This window comes from Misgurnus anguillicaudatus, chromosome 11, assembly GCF_027580225.2.
Source record: "Misgurnus anguillicaudatus chromosome 11, ASM2758022v2, whole genome shotgun sequence".
Classification (NCBI taxonomy): domain Eukaryota; kingdom Metazoa; phylum Chordata; class Actinopteri; order Cypriniformes; family Cobitidae; genus Misgurnus; species Misgurnus anguillicaudatus.
In genome coordinates, this window is record NC_073347.2 from 1649592 (window position 1) to 1668670 (window position 19079).

General features: G+C 43.1%; 1 protein-coding gene across 1 annotated transcript in view; it reads right to left on the minus strand.

The window, feature by feature from the left end:
- col21a1 (collagen, type XXI, alpha 1) overlaps nucleotides 1-19079 on the minus strand; it is a 114171-nt gene that overhangs the window by 86286 nt on the left and 8806 nt on the right. The window contains exons 7-9 of the mRNA XM_073872801.1: nucleotides 13101-13178; nucleotides 716-799; nucleotides 101-163 (exon numbers count right to left, since the gene is read on the minus strand). Coding sequence (XP_073728902.1) covers nucleotides 101-163; nucleotides 716-799; nucleotides 13101-13178 — 225 coding nt within the window. The remainder of the gene's footprint in view (nucleotides 1-100; nucleotides 164-715; nucleotides 800-13100; nucleotides 13179-19079) is intronic.

Here is a 19079-nt window from a genome sequence, read left to right on the forward strand (position 1 = left end):
TTCTCAGAGCTATCTTAGTATGTTGCTGTCCTGGACACTGCATTGAACACGGCATGTGCTCAAATTAATTTAAGGTTGTATTAAACTGTGTAGTACTCACAGGCTTACCATCAGCACCAACAGGACCGGGTTGACCTGGATCTCCGGTTCTGCCCTGTTCTCCCTAAAGAATGCACAAGCAATATGTTGTAAATAGTATTTATATGATTTCATTACAACTGTAAATACATTTTTAGATATTGTAATTCAGATATTGCAGGATATTGGCCAAACAGTAAAATATGGTTTGCAGCATAGTATAAAATCCAATAATATCAAGTACAGCAATGAATACATTTATAATTTAAAATTCACAGTTCACAGTTTCACAGTTAAAGAAAGTTTTCCTTTTAGAGTTTGACATATTTTGGGATGTTATGGTGACCACTGACTGAAACATGTGTTTATAAATATCGACGTGACCTTATAAACTTTAATCTTTGGCATTGGTAAGTGAATTGATGAGAGATCATTTAGGCCAGGGTTGCCCAAACTCGTTCCTGAAGGGCCAGTGTCTTGCAGAGTTTAGCTCCAACTTGCCCCAGCACACCTGCCTGGTGTGGACACCAGCCTGAGCTTGGGCACTCCTGATTTAGGCAGTGCTAAGTAGTTTTGTGAACAACCTTACACAGTGACTGTTTAAGCACAAAGGTTTAATTTAATGTGTAGCTTGTACCTTCTGTCCTGGTATACCGGGTGGCCCAGGTGGACAGATGCAGGGTTCTGGGGTTGGGTCAATATCACCTGGTCCATTAGCACACTAAAAGAAAACACAAAAAAAAATTACTTTACACTTCATAAAATATGAAATCTCTGTCTGACATCATTAGCCACATCATGCCATATAAAGTCAAAACAGAATTCAATTTAATTTGCTCAGCCTGCTGTTCATTTAATAGGACTGTCCAGTAGTCCTTCCTCAGCTGTATTGGCCACTGTTATCAGCCCCCACAGGTCGGGGAGCAACGGTTGTTCCCTTTCAGTCGGTCACTACGACGTCACGTCGTGACCGACGAATTGGGAACCGCTTCGCGGGTGACCTATCTACTTCGAGAACTATCAAAAACGCCAATGAACTTGGCATGCAGGTATTTGCATAATGCCGGCGCCGCCCCGCCAGGTGCGTATATAAGGCGCAGGTGCATAATACCAAATCAGCTTTATTGCTTCGAAGCCGGCAGACATCTGCTCTCGAGAAGCTGTTAACTGATCTTCGTAGATCCTGTTCTGTGTGGGAAGAAAATATCTCAGCTTGCAGAAGTTGGTTGGGCAAAGACACCTCAGTGGAGGCTCGCAGTGTTTTTTCCACCCTTTCTCTCTCTCTCTGTCTCTTTAATTTAGGACTTGAGTTCGAGTGAGTGCGTTTGCCTCTCCCTGTGTGTTTCACCAGCTCGCACAAAAGAGTGATTTCCCTAAAAGAGCAGCACGTTTGAGCTTTGTGTCTTTTTAAAGACAGCCACTCATTCGTGTCACGGTCGGGGTCGTCTTTTTAAAGATGGATTTCCGTCCGTGCTCCGTTTCTGGATGCGGTGTGTTCATCGCCCCCCAGGATGGCCACAAGCGTTGTCTCTCGTGTCTGGGGCTCCAGCACGCAGAGGCAGCGTTGCGTGATAGCTCATGCCCCGTCTGCGAGGGCATGACTATAGCGGATTTGCGGAGACGGGTGTCGTTCCTCCGGCAACGGCCCCCGCCTTCCCAGTCTGGTGCTGCTAAGGGCGCAGCTACCAGATTGGCGAAGGATGACCTCCGTATAACGGTGCTGGGTCGGTCTGCTGGTTCGTCCAGTAGCTCCCAGCGCCCTGATCCGTTGCCAGCGGAGGTCCCGATGGAGACGAGCGGCCCGTGTTCTACGGTGTCCTCGCGCTCTGTCGAGCCTCCACCTGACGCGATATCCACCATAACGTCGGAGGGGGGGTTGTCAGCCTCGGACGTCGATCCGGATCCGCTCCCGCCTTCGGGCCAGGTTGCGGCTTCTGCGTTCGAACCTGAGATGGCAGCCATGCTCGCTCGGGCGGCGGAGGCGGTCGGCTTGGAGTGGACTAAACCTCCCCCACCTGAACCGTCCCGCCTCGATGATTGGTTCTTCGGGGGTGCCAGGGCTTCTCAGTCCTCGCCCCCGGTGCCTTTCTTCCCCGAGGTGCATGAAGAGCTGACGCGGTCGTGGAAAACCCCGTTTTCCGCCCGGAACCGGCCGTATCAGCCTTCACCTCTCACCTCTCTCGAGGGTGGAGATGCCAAGGGGTACACTGGTATCCCGTCAGTGGAGCGCCCGGTCGCGATGCAGTTGTGTCCGGCCGGTGTCGCTTCCTCCTGGCGGGACCAGCCTACTCTCCCCTCACGGGCCTGTAAACAGTCTTCGGCGCTGTCCGGTGCTGCCTACAAGGCTTGTGGGGAGGCAGCCTCTGCCCTGCATGCCATGGCATTGCTGCAGGTTCATCAGGCTAAGGCTCTGAGGGATCTGCACGCGGGAGGTCACGACTCGGCGGAGTTCTCTGAACTACGTGCGGCTACAGATCTGGCGCTTCGTGCGACCAAGGTCACCGCACGCGCCGTCGGGCGTGCGATGTCTACCCTGGTAGTCCAGGAACGCCATCTCTGGCTGTGTCTGGCGGACATGAAGGACGCTGATAAAACCCGGCTCCTGAATGCTCCGGTTTCCCAGACCGGCCTGTTCGGCGAGACGGTCGAGGAGTTTGCGCAGCAATTCTCCGCGGCCAAGAAGCAGACTGAGGCCATCGCTCAGATCATGCCACGTCGGAAGCGTCCTGCGCCTGCCCCATCCACGTCGGCGCCTCAGCCTGCTCCTCGCCGAGGGCGTCCTGCGGCGGCCGCCTCCGTTCCTCCCCGGGGCTCTTCTAAGAAGCGAGGAACCGGCCGTCAGCAGCCCGCCCCGCCCGCTCAGCCCGCTGCAAAGGGTGGTAAAAGAAGATCAAAGCGGCCCTGAGACGGGCGACCTAGAGATGGAGGGGATCGCTCTTCGGGAGATGGTGAAGGCACCACTCCCCCCACCGGAGGAGGGCCGGTTGGGGAATCTTTTGTTTCATTTTTCTGTTCCGCCGACTTTTCAGTCGGCACCCACAAATCCACAAAAAGAGCGATTTCCACTTCCATCTCTAGGTCTTCAGATGAGCTTCGGAGATACGAGAGGGCTCATAACCCCCCCTCGTTCTCCGACTCATCAGAGGAGAACGAGAGCGACGCACGGGCTCATAACCCCACCGCGCTCTCAGCCGGTAGGAGACAGCTACGGGCTCATAACCCATCGTCTCCCTCCTCCTTCGCCAGAGGGTGCATCGAGTGGTGTGAGGTGTCTTCAGCAGAGCCTCCCTTACTCAACCACCCAGCAACGGACTCAGGTGAGTGTTATCACACACAACACTGCTGTCGGTGCGGCCGTTACGCACACACCGGCGATCACCTCCGTTGCGCCCGCCGCGGGTACACCGATCGTGCCTTTAGTCCCTCTCGCACGGTATCTGGGGGCGTGGGAACAGCTTCCCAGCCCGTCGCGTTGGCTTTTACGCACGATTCGTCTCGGCTATGCGATCCAATTTGCCCGGCGTCCCCCCAAATTCTCCGGCGTTCGTTTCACTACGGTGAGAGCTGCCGATGCGCACGTCCTCCGTGCGGAGATAGCTGTCTTATTGGCGAAAGACGCGATCCAGCCGGTCCCTCCAGCCGAGATGAGGTCGGGGTTTTACAGCCCTTACTTTATTGTACCCAAGAAAAGCGGCGGCTTGCGACCGATCTTGGACCTGCGTTCGCTGAACCGTGCACTTCACAGAATGCCGTTCAAAATGCTGACGCCCAAACGCATATTTCCATGCATTCGTCCAAACGATTGGTTCGCATCTATCGACCTGAAGGACGCGTACTTTCACGTATCGATTCTCCCCCGACACAGGCCGTTTCTCCGCTTTGCGTTCGAGGGGCGAGCATACCAGTACAAAGTCCTCCCATTCGGGCTCTCTCTGTCGCCCCGTGTATTCACCAAGGTAGTGGAGGGGGCTTTAAAACCCCTGAGAGAGAGAGGTGTGCGCATTCTCGCGTATCTGGACGATTGGCTAATAATAGCTCAAACACGTCAGACGCTGTGCGATCACAGAGATTTAACTTTAAAACACCTCGCTCGTTTGGGTCTTCGGGTCAACTGGGAAAAGAGCAAGCTTTGCCCCGTGCAGAGAATCTCTTTTCTCGGTATGGAACTGGACTCGATCGATTTGACAGCTCGTCTAACAGAAGCGCGTGTACAGTCGATTCTGACTTGCCTGAATACATTCAAGAGCAAGAGCGCGGTCCCGCTGAAACAATTTCAGAAGCTTTTGGGGCATATGGCAGCAGCCGCAGCTGTAACTCCGCTCGGACTGCTTCATATGCGACCGCTTCAGCATTGGCTTCACGATCGAGTCCCGAGGAGAGCGTGGCTGCGCGGCATTCACCGTGTTATCATTACACCTGCGTGTCGTCGCACTTTCACTCCGTGGTCAGACCGTGCGTTTCTCCGGGCCGGTGTGCCTCTGAGACAGGTCTCCAGGCACGCGATAGTATGCACAGATGCGTCAGACACGGGGTGGGGGGCCACGTACGATGGGCTTGCGGCTTCGGGGGTCTGGACGACACCCCAGCTGCATTGGCACATAAACTGCCGGGAAATGTGGGCTGTAAATCTTGCGCTCGTCCGTTTCAGCAACGAGTTACGGGGCAAAGATGTATTAGTTCGAACAGACAACACTGCGACCGTGGCGTACATCAATCGTCAAGGCGGTTTACGCTCGCGTCACCTGTCGCATCTCGCCCGTCACCTCCTCACATGGAGTCAGAAGAATTTGAGGTCTCTTCGTGCCATTTACATCCCGGGCACGCTCAATGTAGAGGCGGATGCGCTCTCTCGGGCTGCGCGTCCCGGCGAATGGCGACTCCACCCCATTGCGGTTCAGCAAATTTGGAGACGTTTCGGCAAAGCGCAGATAGATCTGTTTGCTTCCCCAGAGACGACCCACTGTCGCCTGTTCTATTCACTAGCCGACAACTCGCTCGGCGTGGATGCATTGGCACACAGCTGGCCGCGAAACATGCGCAAATACGCGTTCCCTCCGGTGAGCCTCATTGCGCAAACCTTATGCAAAATCCGGGAGGACGAGGAGAGCGTGCTGTTGGTGGCACCGTATTGGACAACCAGGAGTTGGTTTCCAGAACTCTCTCTCCTCGCGACAGCCCCTCCGTGGAAGATTCCCCTGAGGAAGGACCTTCTTTCTCAACAAGAGGGCACATTATGGCACCCGCGCCCCGACCTGTGGAACCTCCATGTGTGGTCTCTGGACGGGGCACGGAGGATATGAGTGATTTACCGCAAGAGGTATCTAACACTATTGCTGCTGCGCGAGCGCCGTCTACGAGACAGGCTTACGCGCTTAAATGGAACCTGTTTGTCGACTGGTGTTCTTCCCGAAGTGAAAACCCCCGAGAATGCCCGATTAGTGTTGTGCTTTTATATCTCCAGCGTCGTTTGGAGAATAGGCTGTCACCATCCACTATTAAAGTCGATATCGCTGCGATATCAGCTCACCATTCACCCGTAAACAGTAGAACAGTGGGTCAGCACGACCTAGTCATTAGATTTCTCAGAGGCGCTCGAAGACTGAATCCTTCGCGTCCCCCCTCTATTCCTCCTTGGGACCTGTCCTTGGTGCTGAAATCACTCCAGGAAGCCCCATTCGAGCCTCTGCATAGTGTGAGTGTTAAGTTTCTTACAATGAAAACTTTAACTCTCCTTGCTTTGGCTTCTGTTAAGAGGATAGGGGATATTCATGCATTTTCGGTCGATGAATCGTGCCTTCAGTTCGGGCCGGCTGCATCCAGCGTAACACTGAGACCCCGGCCCGGCTTTGTGCCCAAAGTTCCCACCACTCCTTTTAGAGATCAAGTGGTGAATCTCCAAGCACTGCCTTTGGAGGAGGCAGAACCAGCCATGGCTTTGTTATGTCCTGTTCGTGCACTACGTGTGTATATAGACAGGACGCAAAGTTTTAGGACCTCAGATCAGCTCTTTGTTTGTTACGGTGGTCAGCAGAAAGGGAAAGCTGTCACCAAGCAGAGGATGTCCCATTGGATTGTGGATACTATAGCCCTTGCATATCAAAAGCAGAATGTGCCTTGTCCATTTAATTTACGTGCCCACTCTACACGCAGTGTGGCATCATCTTGGGCACTGGCTCGCGGTTCCTCGCTAACAGATATTTGTAGAGCTGCAGGCTGGGCGACACCTAATACGTTCACAAGATTCTATAGTGTTCGTGTCGAACCGGTTTCCACTCGGGTTCTTTCTACTAACTAGTTAAGAATGCCGAGGGTCGGCTCGTGTGTCGGCTTGGAGCCTCTATTTTGGTGCTGCACATTTGCACCATTATGGAAGGCCATCGGGGCAAAAACGTCTAAAAAACTGTTTTTGCCTCTCCTCCACCGCCCTGATAGCTGGTGTTGCGGAGCATCCGCTGTCAACCTATCACTGATGTATTCTCTGTAAACCTGTGTAGGCTAGGCGTCCACATTTGTCCCCTACGTGGGGTTCATTTGTGTGTAAAGTCCGTGGGGTTCTAATCCTCCACGTTTTTCCTTAGCAGAGCCTGCTCTGCATCTCTCAACATACCATGTATTGTTCAGAGACTTTATTTGAGCAACCTGTCGGTTGTTTCATATATTTATGTCATCCATTTAACCTTCTTAGGGGATGGCTTCCGCAGTGTTCTAGCTCCGATCAGTTTAGACGCTTCTCCCAGTTCGCTGCTTCACTATCGTGGGTTAAGGAACAGGTAGTGACCGGCCTTCTGCATTTCGCCTTAGGTTCCGCCCCTTATGTGGAGGGCGGAGGGCTTTTGCAGGCACTGGAAGGGTTCAGCTGCAGTGGCGTTTTGGTAGGGATTCCCAATTCGTCGGTCACGACGTGACGTCGTAGTGACCGACTGAAAGGGAACGTCTCGGTTACGTATGTAACCCTCGTTCCCTGAAGGAAGGGAACGGAGACGTCACGTCCCGTCGCCACAGTTTGCTGTTCCATTGCTGTTCAGGCCGGGCACTGTTGCTCGGCTTCTCAGCAATAATATAGCTGACTTGGTATTATGCACCCGCGCCTTATATACGCACCTGGCGGGGCGGCGCCGGCATTATGCAAATACCTGCATGCCAAGTTCATTGGCGTTTTTGATAGTTCTCGAAGTAGATAGGTCACCCGCGAAGCGGTTCCCAATTCGTCGGTCACGACATGACGTCTCCGTTCCCTTCCTTCAGGGAACGAGGGTTACATACGTAACCGAGACGTTTTTTCCAAAGCAGAGCAATCAGGATCACTGTGCATGTCTCCTTCCTGATCCTTTGGAGGATCTGTGGCAGTAAAGCCACCAGGGGAAACGCGTACAGTAGACATACTGGCCATGCTTGTGACAGGGCATCGCAGTGTTTCGGGAAGAACGTCGGGCAGTGCACGTTCTCCTCTGCTCGGCCGAAAACGGTCCATATTTTCTTGACCGTCTGAGGATGCAGTCTCCCTTCTCCCGGCGGCGGGCCGTTGCGCGAGAGAATGTCTGTTATAAATGAGTCTTAACTTATAACTGGAATGGAGAAACCTCAGCTTAAGGCTGAATATTATAAATTTAAACTGAATTGGAATAGCCTCGGTTTAAGTTTAAAGTAATGTATTTGGTTATTGTCTAGTTTATTTGTACCAGATTGCTCCTCACAACCTGTAAGTTTGATAAATAATTGTTGCTTTTAGGCTCTGTTGAGTGTACTTAATATGTGTTGACCAATCAGCGAAGAGTAGAGTTACGCAAAGGAGGGGTTTTGCGTGGCGATTCAGAGTTTTTAAGAAATAAGGAAAAATTAAATGCATATTATAAAACAACAAAAGTTTTTTTTTACCTTGCGTTTATGTAAACCTGTTATTGTCAAACCTTCATATTGTACAATCTAAAACCTGCTATCAGTCCGATGAAAGATATCATATAGCTAGCCAGCTATGGTATTATTAGTTGCCCTGTAGTCAATAAATGTATTCCTTAAAACTCATCTTTGAGTTTGAAAACAGTATATGTAAAGGTTTTTCTTTAATTCTTTCATGCCCTAAAATAGCTTGAATGTAATTCTGACTTATTTAGTATGCACAGATCTATAAATATGCAAATTAGTTCACACCTCTACTTAATTGCACCAGCTAAGACCATAGATATATATGTACATAGACAGTGTTGGAGAAAGTTACTTTTAAAAGTAATGCATTACAATATTAAGTTACTCCCAAAAAGGTATCTAAATGCGTTACTTAGTTACATTTTCATTACTTTTAAGTTACTTTTGCGTTACTTTTTCTTGGCTAAGGCTTGATCTCTTTCAGGCCTTGCAGGTGTTTTTATGACTGAAAAGTTCTGCATTCAGAAATTGCATATTTCATCACAAAAATGTCAAGCTCTGGCCTGCCATCTCAGTTTTTGACTCAAACTGTTCCCACACAGACGTGTAGGCATAGAGTGCATAATTTGACTACGTTTAGTTTAATTCAGTACATAATTTTTTTAATCGAATTAATTAAATTTAAAAAGTAACTTGCATTACTTTTTTGAAAAAGTAACTCAAATATTAATGTGTACATTTAAAAAGTAATTTGTTACTTTACTCGTTACTTCAGAAAAGTAATATTATTAGGTAATGCACATTACTTGTAATGCGTTACCCCCAACACTGTACATAGATGTCGCATTTGTCAGTTCCAGATATGTAGCTGCCACAGTGGCGGTTCTACACGGAGGCCATGGGTGGCCCGTGCCTCTGTAGACATGTCACTGGCCACCCCTGTGGCCACCCCGTGCTGACCAAATAAAAAAGTATAAATTTATTTTGATTTTACACGCGAGGGCCAAAAGCGGAACTAATGCGACGCAACGTTCTACATGGGCAAATTAGAGCGACGCACCCAACCGCTGCACTGTTGCTGGCTGCGGGTGCTGCTCGGCGAGTGTCTCAATTTGTAATTTGTTCCCAATCTCCCGATGTTGTGAATGTGTATGCAGGTTCGGGCACTGGTAAGGACTCTAGCTCACTTGACATTGGGACACTACTTATTCTCCTGTGACGTGGCAGCGCGTTGTGATCATTCACAGCTGTTACTCATCAACAACCGGAAAAACCAACATCTCGCTCTTTTTAAAGTTTACACATTGTAAAAAGCGCTGTAATTATGTTCTTACATATACGTGCATAAAATTGGAGGAATATTATTAAATGTTACATATAAAAATCTTTACAATTTAAAATAAATATTATTTTAAGTATTGAGTAGATTGTGGTCCCTAACTGTCTAGCAATGTGTGTTTATATTTAAACTAAAACAAACGTTTGTCTTTTTAAAGTTTGCATTTCATAAAGTTTATTGAGTAGGCTCGCGTGATTTTCGGTTGGAGGGCTTTAGAAAAGGTCACGTGATTTCCAGTAAGGAAACATAGGGACCATCGATGCTCACCGGTTTTTGCGTTGCATGGAATTTTTAGGTAAGTAACGTTTGGCATAATGGCAGACTACCTAACCACAGTGCCCTGACTACTGAACAAGGGAGCTGATGAGACCCCAGCTCCTCTTTTGCACCTGCACTCACTCTTGTATTAAATAAATATGTATATGATTGTAAAGTAAAATCAAGTTTAAGGGGTAGTTTCCCGTACAGGAATTAGACTAGTCCTAGACTAAAATAAATGTAAGAGCTGTCCAACCTCAAAAATACTAGCAATGCCATATCTTAAAATACATCAGTGTCCTTTGTTTTGCTTCAAAATGCACACAAGTAATGTTTTTAGTAAGGCATGTTTGTTAACTAGTTATATTTTCTAATTAAACTAAGGCATAGTCCTGGCTTAAACTAATTCCTGTAACCACCCCACTGGCCCCTCCTTGGCCCCCCCTAGTGAAATTTGTCTAGAACCGCCACTGAGCTGCCAGTTTCATGATGCATATGTGAGCGGAATTGTTTTAGTGTCTAGTTTATAAGGTATGAATACATAATATCTATGACTCGTCACCAGAAAATAAGTCATCAAGTTTTCTAATGAATAGATCTATTCCGAGTAGACATCACAGTTACGTCAATGAAAGCTCCGGTGGTGGCAGAAAAACAGTGGAAAAGAATTATACATAGGGAAAGATGACATACTAGAAAATTCTTGTCTTGTTGTGCTGTTGGATGTCAGAATGGGAATGCCAAAAAAAGATGGCCTTCATTTTTATAGAATATCTTCAAAGACACCATTTGAAGATAGACGTAGGCGTTCATGGTTACAAGCCCTTAAACGGCAGACTGGAGTGATGAAATCATCAGGAAATCTTTTCATAATTAGAATGTCTGTTCCCTTTATGTGTTTCTTATAGCATTTTTATCATGTTACGTTTATAATTTATTTAGAAAGATAAAAAATAGAATGGGTTATACTAAACAAGCAATAATATATTATCATATATTCTATATTATACCATTTATTAAATATTTCATATTTTTTCAATTTTCTCTTATTTCTATTACTTCACACACATGATGTGAAGTGTTATTAATATAAACAGGTCTATGCATATTAACAGGTATGTGAACATAATAGTTTTATAATAGTTTTAAAACAAACACGTAGGCTGTAAATATAAGGAAGAAATAATAGAAAACAGGTGAAGTGCAATGTTTCAATGCTATAAAAAACATTTCACTAAAGGGATAGTTGGAACAGACTTCGACAAAACGCCTGATCCATAACAATCACAGTTTAACGCTAACACTTCACACCCCTACTGCAGAGCTGTCACTTTCTGCCACCAGCTGGGCACCGCCCGCAAAATACGTCATCTTTTTACAAACACGCAATAGGTCTTTAGTGAGGCAGCGTCCTTATCAGTGCAAGAGCCCCTGTACACGCTATATTGATTTACGACCTAGAGAGTTAGGGAACTGATGGACAAGCCATTCCAGTTTGCCACTTAGTATTAAAACCTCTTCTTTTGGTCTCCTTGGTTGATTGGGGTGACTTTCCTTGTATGCTTTAATGCTTTTTTCCTTTGTGTCGCCACATTATTATTAGCCTTGGGTCTAGCGTGCCATTTTTTTGTTGCATTGCGTAGTAACAGTATGTTAAAGTAAGTCAGAGATGCACAGATGTTGCACAATAATACTGTATTTAGTATACCATGATGACTCACAATTAAAACTGTGCAATTTGGCTTACATGAGCTTTATCAAGAAATGAACAATTAAATATAATTTATAAAAAGTAACCCGCAAATCGGCATGTGATTTCACAACGTTACCCGCCACAGCTGATTTTTACCTGCATTTGTTTGTTTACCTGATTTGTTACCAATTGTTTGCAGAGTAATACATAAGGGTGTAATGTGTATAATAGTCATGTATATGTAATTACACACACATACATGTATAATTTTAGGAAAAATATATTTCTGTAAGAAATATTTATGTTTATATATATAATATGAATTATATATAAATATAAAATTTATATGAACATGCAAATATTTCTTAACTAAATACATACATGTGTGTGTGTGTGTGTGTGTGTGTGTGTGTGTGTGTGTGTGTGTGTGTGTGTGTGTGTGTGTGTGTATACATAATTATTATACACAATACACCCACATATATTATGTAAAAAATTATTTTATTCTGTGAACATTTCTGTCATGACAAATTGTTAGGCAGCCCTAGTTACATGTGTGTAACGTAGGAAACCTGAGGCCATTTCAAATCACAGTTTCGTGTCTGTCTTTGGAAAACTGCAATTTTATGGAGAAAATACTCAGCAATGGTGTTGAATGAATTAATTTGCACACGGTTTGTCTAAAAGCATATTAAAAACACCACATAGACATATAAACAACAATAAAAACTTGATTTTGACCACAGGGGAACTTTAAGACACTCCAGAAGAACATGAGGCAAATCTTACCACTGCTATTTAGAATGAGATTAGCAGTTACATTTGAATATCAGCAAAATCGTCTTCCAAAGTACATACCTCACCATTCTAAAAAAAAAAAAATATGATCAGGCCAATGCAGAAAATATATATGTAAACGAAAAATAATAACCAGGTAAAAAAATGTTTGCCACATTGCCTAAACAGTGAATAACACTAAACTGCAAAACCGTGCCAGATCAGGCAAAGTGGTTTACTGTAGTTTACTTGGAAACAATGACAAGACCAATGTTGCACAAGTTTGTGACTGGTTTGAGCAAATATCACATTCTTTTTAAAACTAAGAAGATGAACTGAGATGCTTGTATTTAGTAGTAAGGAGCAGATTAGATTAGGTCAGTACATTATGACAGACAAGCTTAAAAAATATGATGTTATTTTAGGATTAATTCTCCCAAAAATAGAAATTTACCTCCTCTGTAAGATATAATGTAATCAATAAGTCTACTCAACAAATGGTTCACCGATTTACCAACATAAGCAATTTCATTTTTTTTTCTATTTTGAAATTTTCACTTATTTTAAATAGTAAATTGATGATGATTTGTACAGCAAATTTAATTGAACCTTTTTTACAAGTTGTCTTGTTTAGCCATATGCTGTTAGTTTATCTATGCACAAAAAGAAACTTCACATGTACACTGTAAAAAATTTCTGTAGAAATTACAGTATTACTGGGCAACTAGCTGCAAGTAACTTACCGTAGATTTTACATTTATGTTATTTACTGGCAACATTTTGTTCAAAGTTAAATGAACATTTTTAGACTTTATCTTCTACAGTAAGTTACTGGCAACCAGCTGCAAAATTACAGCAAAGTTTTTACAGTGTAGTGACCATGTCAGTCAAATTCCAGTGTCAACAGCTACTGTATTAATAAATAATTTACAACTGTTAACAGGACAGTATTCTCCTCTAATAAGAAAGGATTGATTTGAAATAAATCACTCTTCTTTAATATTTAGATGAATGTGGTCATTTTGATATGATGTGACATTAATATGTAGAATATATTTAGATGGGGAAAATTTTTAAGATTCTTGTACTTACAACTCCAGGTATTTCACAGGCAGTCTCTCTGTTATTTTGCTCAGGGTCACAGTATATTCTGAGTTTCTGTATTTCAAACTATTCCGAGAAAAAAAATGAAATTCAAATAGTTAATAGAATAGAAACACATTTGGGAAAGAGAAAAGGTAAATATAAAGCACATATTTTTGATGTCAACATGTCTGCTTTCCACAAGAACACTGCTGGATTGCACATGTTATAACTGATTTAATGTTATGTTTATTCTCTGGCAAAATATCACAGACAAATACTATTATAACACAATATTAAAATTGAAATTATAAAATATACAAAAATACATAAAAACATAAAATCATATTTTGTCTTCCTTTTTTCTGTAGTATGAAGTAGTTTGGCAAACAAGAAATTTATAATGAAATTTATAAATTATAAAAATAAATGACAACAATAGCATTTGGTCAAAATCAGTGCCTTTGGTTTCCTCATCATTGTCACCCACAAATCATGAAAAAAATGCAATCTAGTTCAATTTGAAGGTTTTATTAAACATTTACACATATAAGCAGTGGCAGCTGGTGCTAAAAAAATTGGGGAGGGGGCGCAAATGGTAAATGAATTGCATTTATAGAGTTTTCACCGACCCATGGCCATCCAAAGTGCTTTACAAGTTGCCTTTACATTACCCATTCACTCACTCATTCATACATCGACGGCAGTGTCAGCCATGCAAGGCGCCATCCAGCTCGTTGGGAGCAGCTGGGATTAGGTGTCTTGCTCAAGGACACCTCGACATTTGGTCAGTTGGAGCCAGGGCTTGAACCACCAACCTTCCAGTTTGTAGACAACCGACAGGAACCACTGAGCCACTGCAAACAAACTCAAAATCTAACTTTTACTGTAGTAATGCAGGACTGTAAATAGCCATTTATCAAGTGATGAATATCATACTGCTTAGCTTATTAAATGCTGAAAATGTTATTGTTGAAGTCAACTGTTAAAGCATGAAATAAATGTACTATAAATCTGTGAATTCGAGTTTAATGTCGGTTTATAAACTAATCAAGATAATTACACATACCAGAGGATGACTTTCACCATCATTTCATGTTTTAATGATAATAATGTTTTTCGTTCACATTCGTTCATTTCTGATCATGAACATACAAGACGAGCATACAAGTTCAAATGAGTTTATTTATTTGTGAAGAGAACAGATGAACAGAGGCCGTCCATCACTTGTTTAACAGCACATGAAGCAGATGAATGAATGATTTCAAAGTGACAGCAGAGGCAATAAAACACACATACTTTGTGCTGAACAGGCAAATATGAACAAATCAAATCACAAAATACTATTGCGATTAAAATAGCAACAAATGTGTAAAAATCTGAATTGAATTAAACTCATGACACTGTAACTGAAACCATCTTGTGTCAGGAATGACACTGAAGTGAAGAACCCAAGCGCAGACACAACTGGATGCAGGAATTATTATACAAAACAAGGGCCATGAGGGGGCAAAACAGGGGAAACGCAATAAACAATACAAAACAGGCTAAACTAACAAAACAAAGAACTTGAGACAAAAACTTTACTAACAGATACTAACAAAACAAGAACATGACAAAGCTTCTCTTAACAATCCTTTCAAAGACAGGACTTCACACCCTGCTGAAAAAAACAGCATACCAGCATATGTTGTGTTTTGGTGCTGGTTTGCTAGTGAACACCAGCTAAACCAGCAACAAACCAGCATCAGCACCAGCATTAGCACCAGCTAAACCAGCACCAAACCAGTATTAGCACCAGCATCCCATGCTGGTCATACCAGCAAGACACAGCATAGACCAGCAAAATTCCCATGCTGGTTTGATGCTGGAATTTTCAGCAGGGCAGGCTTATGACAGGGTTACTTTACAAAATGAATCAGCACAACAATCAAGAGGGGAACAGGTGATAATCATGAAACAATAATAGGATAATTAACAAGGAAACGAGGACGCGGGGTCAGGAGACGAGACAGAGACACATAGCAGGCAAAAACATAAACAATAACCAGTGCTTCCATACAAAACATGTGGGAACTGTCATGATCCTGGCACTAGACTAGAGAACCAACAACAAAAAGCCAGAACCCTGACAATCTTGTGTAATCAACGCATGAAGGCAGATTAATGCTGACTCTATTGTCATTGGAGATTGATATCACGCTCTTTCATTATGCTTCGCTTAACACGATCTGACACACACCCATGCCAGCACACACACACACACACACGCACACGCACACACACACACACACACACACACACACACACACACACACACACACACACACACACACATTAAAGTTGCCTAATCACAGTACGTTGCAATAAAGTCGACCAAGCCATGGAATTTACAGGATAATCTGAGCATCATGTCTACGCAAAGGCAGCTCAAATGCACCACAAAATTTTGAGCAGGCTATTATACAGACTTTGAAAGAGCAAACAGGGAAAACAATAAAAGACATGACTTACATAGCATCCAGCTAACGTTAGCCAACTCTGTTTGCCATAAGTGCTGGAAAAGCACACAGTGTAAACTCAGCCGCAATCACTTCCTGCTGATGGTCTAATCTCCTTAATCCTTTATTTATTCTTTAACTGAACGCCTTGATAAGTGTCATTTTGTAAGCATAAAATCATATTTTCTTTAATCTCAAGATATTTTAACTTGGTTTAACTGATCAGTACTGTATCTAGCAGTTACATGGCAGTATGGAACGTGGTTATGAGATTCAGAGAACGATCCAATCACATGAGGTCAAAGACATAAATAACATATTGATTCACTTACAACGTAAGTGGGAGGGTTAGGGGCACACAGTGCTGCGCCCCAAGGCAGATCTTAAACCAGCCAATTAGAGCTCAGCCTCAAGTCACGCTTTTACACACTTTTACTGACCTATATACACATTGACTGCCTCCGAAACAGCCCAATTCCATACTATATAGTACACAAAAAGCAGTTGCCGAACGAATAGTATCTCCTAATTCTTAGTATACATAAAAGGGTAGGGGAGAATTACCGGGATTTTTGACTATTTTTCACAAGATTCTAAGGTACAGTATTGTTCAAAATAATAGCAGTACAATGTGACTAACCAGAATAATCAAGGTTTTTAGTATATTTTTTATTGCTACGTGGCAAACAAGTTACCAGTAGGTTCAGTAGATTCTCAGAAAACAAACAAGACCCAGCATTCATGATGTGCACGCTCTTGGGGCTGTGCAATTGGGCAATTAGTTGAAAGGGGTGTGTTCAAAAAAATAGCAGTGTCTACCTTTGACTGTACAAACTCAAAACCATTTTGTACAAAAAATTTTTTTGGGGGATTTAGCAATCCTGTGAATCACTAAACTAATATTTAGTTGTATGACCACAGTTTTTTAAAACTACTTGACATCTGTGTGGCATGGAGTCAACCAACTTGTGGCACCTCTCAGCTGTTATTCCACTCCATGATTCTTTAACAACATTCCACAATTCATTCACATTTCTTGGTTTTACAGCATTTTTGATATCACCCCACAAGTTCTCAATTGGATTAAGGTCTGGAGATTGGGCTGGCCACTCCATAACATCAGTTTTGTTGGTTTGGAACCAAGACTTTGCCCGTTTACTAGTGTGTTTTGGGTCATTGTCTTGTTGAAACAACCATTTCAAGGGCATGTCCTCTTCAGCATAGGGCAACATGACCTCTTCAAGTATTTTAACATATGCAAACTGATCCATGATCCCTGGTATGCGATAAATAGACCCAACACCATAGTAGGAGAAACATGCCCATATCATGATGCTTGCACCTCCATGCTTCACTGTCTTTACTGTGTACTGTGGCTTGAATTCAGAGTTTGGGGGTCGTCTCACAAACTGCCTGTGGCCCTTGGACCCAAAAAGAACAATTTTACTCTCATCAGTCCACAAAATGTTCCTCCATTTCTCTTTAGGCCAGTTCATGTGTTCTTTGGCAAATTGTAACCTCTTCTGCACATGCCTTTTTTTTAACAGAGGGACTTTGCGGGGGATTCTTGAAAATAGATTAGCTTCACACAGACATATTCTAACTGTCACAGTACTTACAGATAACTCCAGACTGTCTTTGATCATCCTGGAGGTGATCATTGGCTGAGCCTTTGCCATTCTGGTTATTCTTCTATCCATTTTGATGGTTGTCTTCCGTTTTCTTCCACGTCTCTCTGGTTTTGTTCTCCATTTTAAGGCATTGGAGATTATTTTAGCTGAACAGCCTATCATTTTTTGCACCTCTGTATAGGTTTTCCCCTCTCCAATCAACTTTTAATCAAAGTACGCTGTTCTTCTGAACAATGTCTTGAACGACCCATTTTCCTCAGCTTTCAAATGCATGTTCAACAAGTGTTGGCTTCATCCTTAAATAGGGGCCATCTGATTCACACCTGTTTCTTCACAAAATTGATGACCTCAGTGATTGAATGCCACACTGCTATTTTTTTGAACACACCCCCCCCAACCAACTGCCCAACTGCACAGCCCCAAGAGCGTGCATATCATGAATGCTGGGTCTTGTTTGTTTTCTGAGAATCTACTGAACCTACTGGTAACTTGTTTGCCACGTAGCAATAAAAAATATACTAAAAACCTTGATTATTCTGGTTAGTCACATTGTACTGCTATTATTTTGAACAAGACTGTATGTATACTTAAGTTGCATCTAAAACTGCGTACTTACCTACTTTACAGTATGAGAAACAGTAGGTGAACAGAGTACTATGTCCGAATTCTTAGTATTCATAAAATGAGTAGGCGAGAAAACCCCGGATGACCTACCGTGCCCGCCCAGATTATGAAGCAACCATCCTCTGATGGCTACTTCCAGCAGGATAATGCACCATGTCACAAAGCTTAAATAATTTCAAATTGATTTCTTGAACATGACAATGAGTTCACTGTACTAAAATGGTCCCCACAGTCACCAGATCTCAACCCAATATAGCATCTTTGGGATGTGGTGGAACGGGAGCTTCGTGCCCTGGATGTGCACCCACAAATCTCCATCAACTGCAAGATGCTATCCTATCAATATGGGCCAACATTTCTAAAGAATGCTTTCAGCACCTTGTTAAATCAATGCCATGTAGAATTAAAGCAGTTCTGAAGGCGAAAAGGGGTCAAACACAGTATTTGTATGGTGTTCCTAATAATCCTTTCAGTAAGTGTGTAATGCACATACAGTAAGTATTAACACTTATATTTCCCAATTTTTATCATATTGTGATTGCAGTTGGATTTTGTCAAGCTTACGTCAACCCTGGAAAACACTTTATTTTGATGGCCCACTTTATTTACTAACTACTTTATAAGTAACTCTGCAACTACTTTATTGTGATGATTCCCAAACACACATTCAAGTGTCTATAACTTTGCTACTACATGTAACTACATTCTAGTAAAACTAACCCCTTACGTAATCCTGCCCCAAGCAGTCTATCAAAACTCTAATAAAAGTTAGTTGACATGTAATTGCAAAGTTATTATTAGTTAGTAGAATGTCTAAAGTGGATTATCAAAATGAAATGTAAACCAACCAGATCATAGTAAAATATTAATAAATATAAAAATTCTTAAACTGTGCACTATCAAACAATAAATCATTTTGCAAACTGAGGGTACGCCATGTGTTCATTAAATGCTAAATTTAGCTATAAATGTACACAATGTCATCATCCTCTCTGTCGCAAAGCCTTCCATGTGTTTGATGATGATAATTAGATATTGTACAAACCTTTCTCCTTTGTAATAAATGATTGTTAGTGAAATCAAGTCCATATAATGGATTCCATTGCCTGTTCAGCCTCAACAATGTAAATGACTAGACAAGTTTAGTTTAGCTGATTACCAATTAAAGAAGGAAACTAGCCTGGTTTAAACCAGACCATTCTCAGTAGTAAGGCAAAGGCAAAGCTTCATAG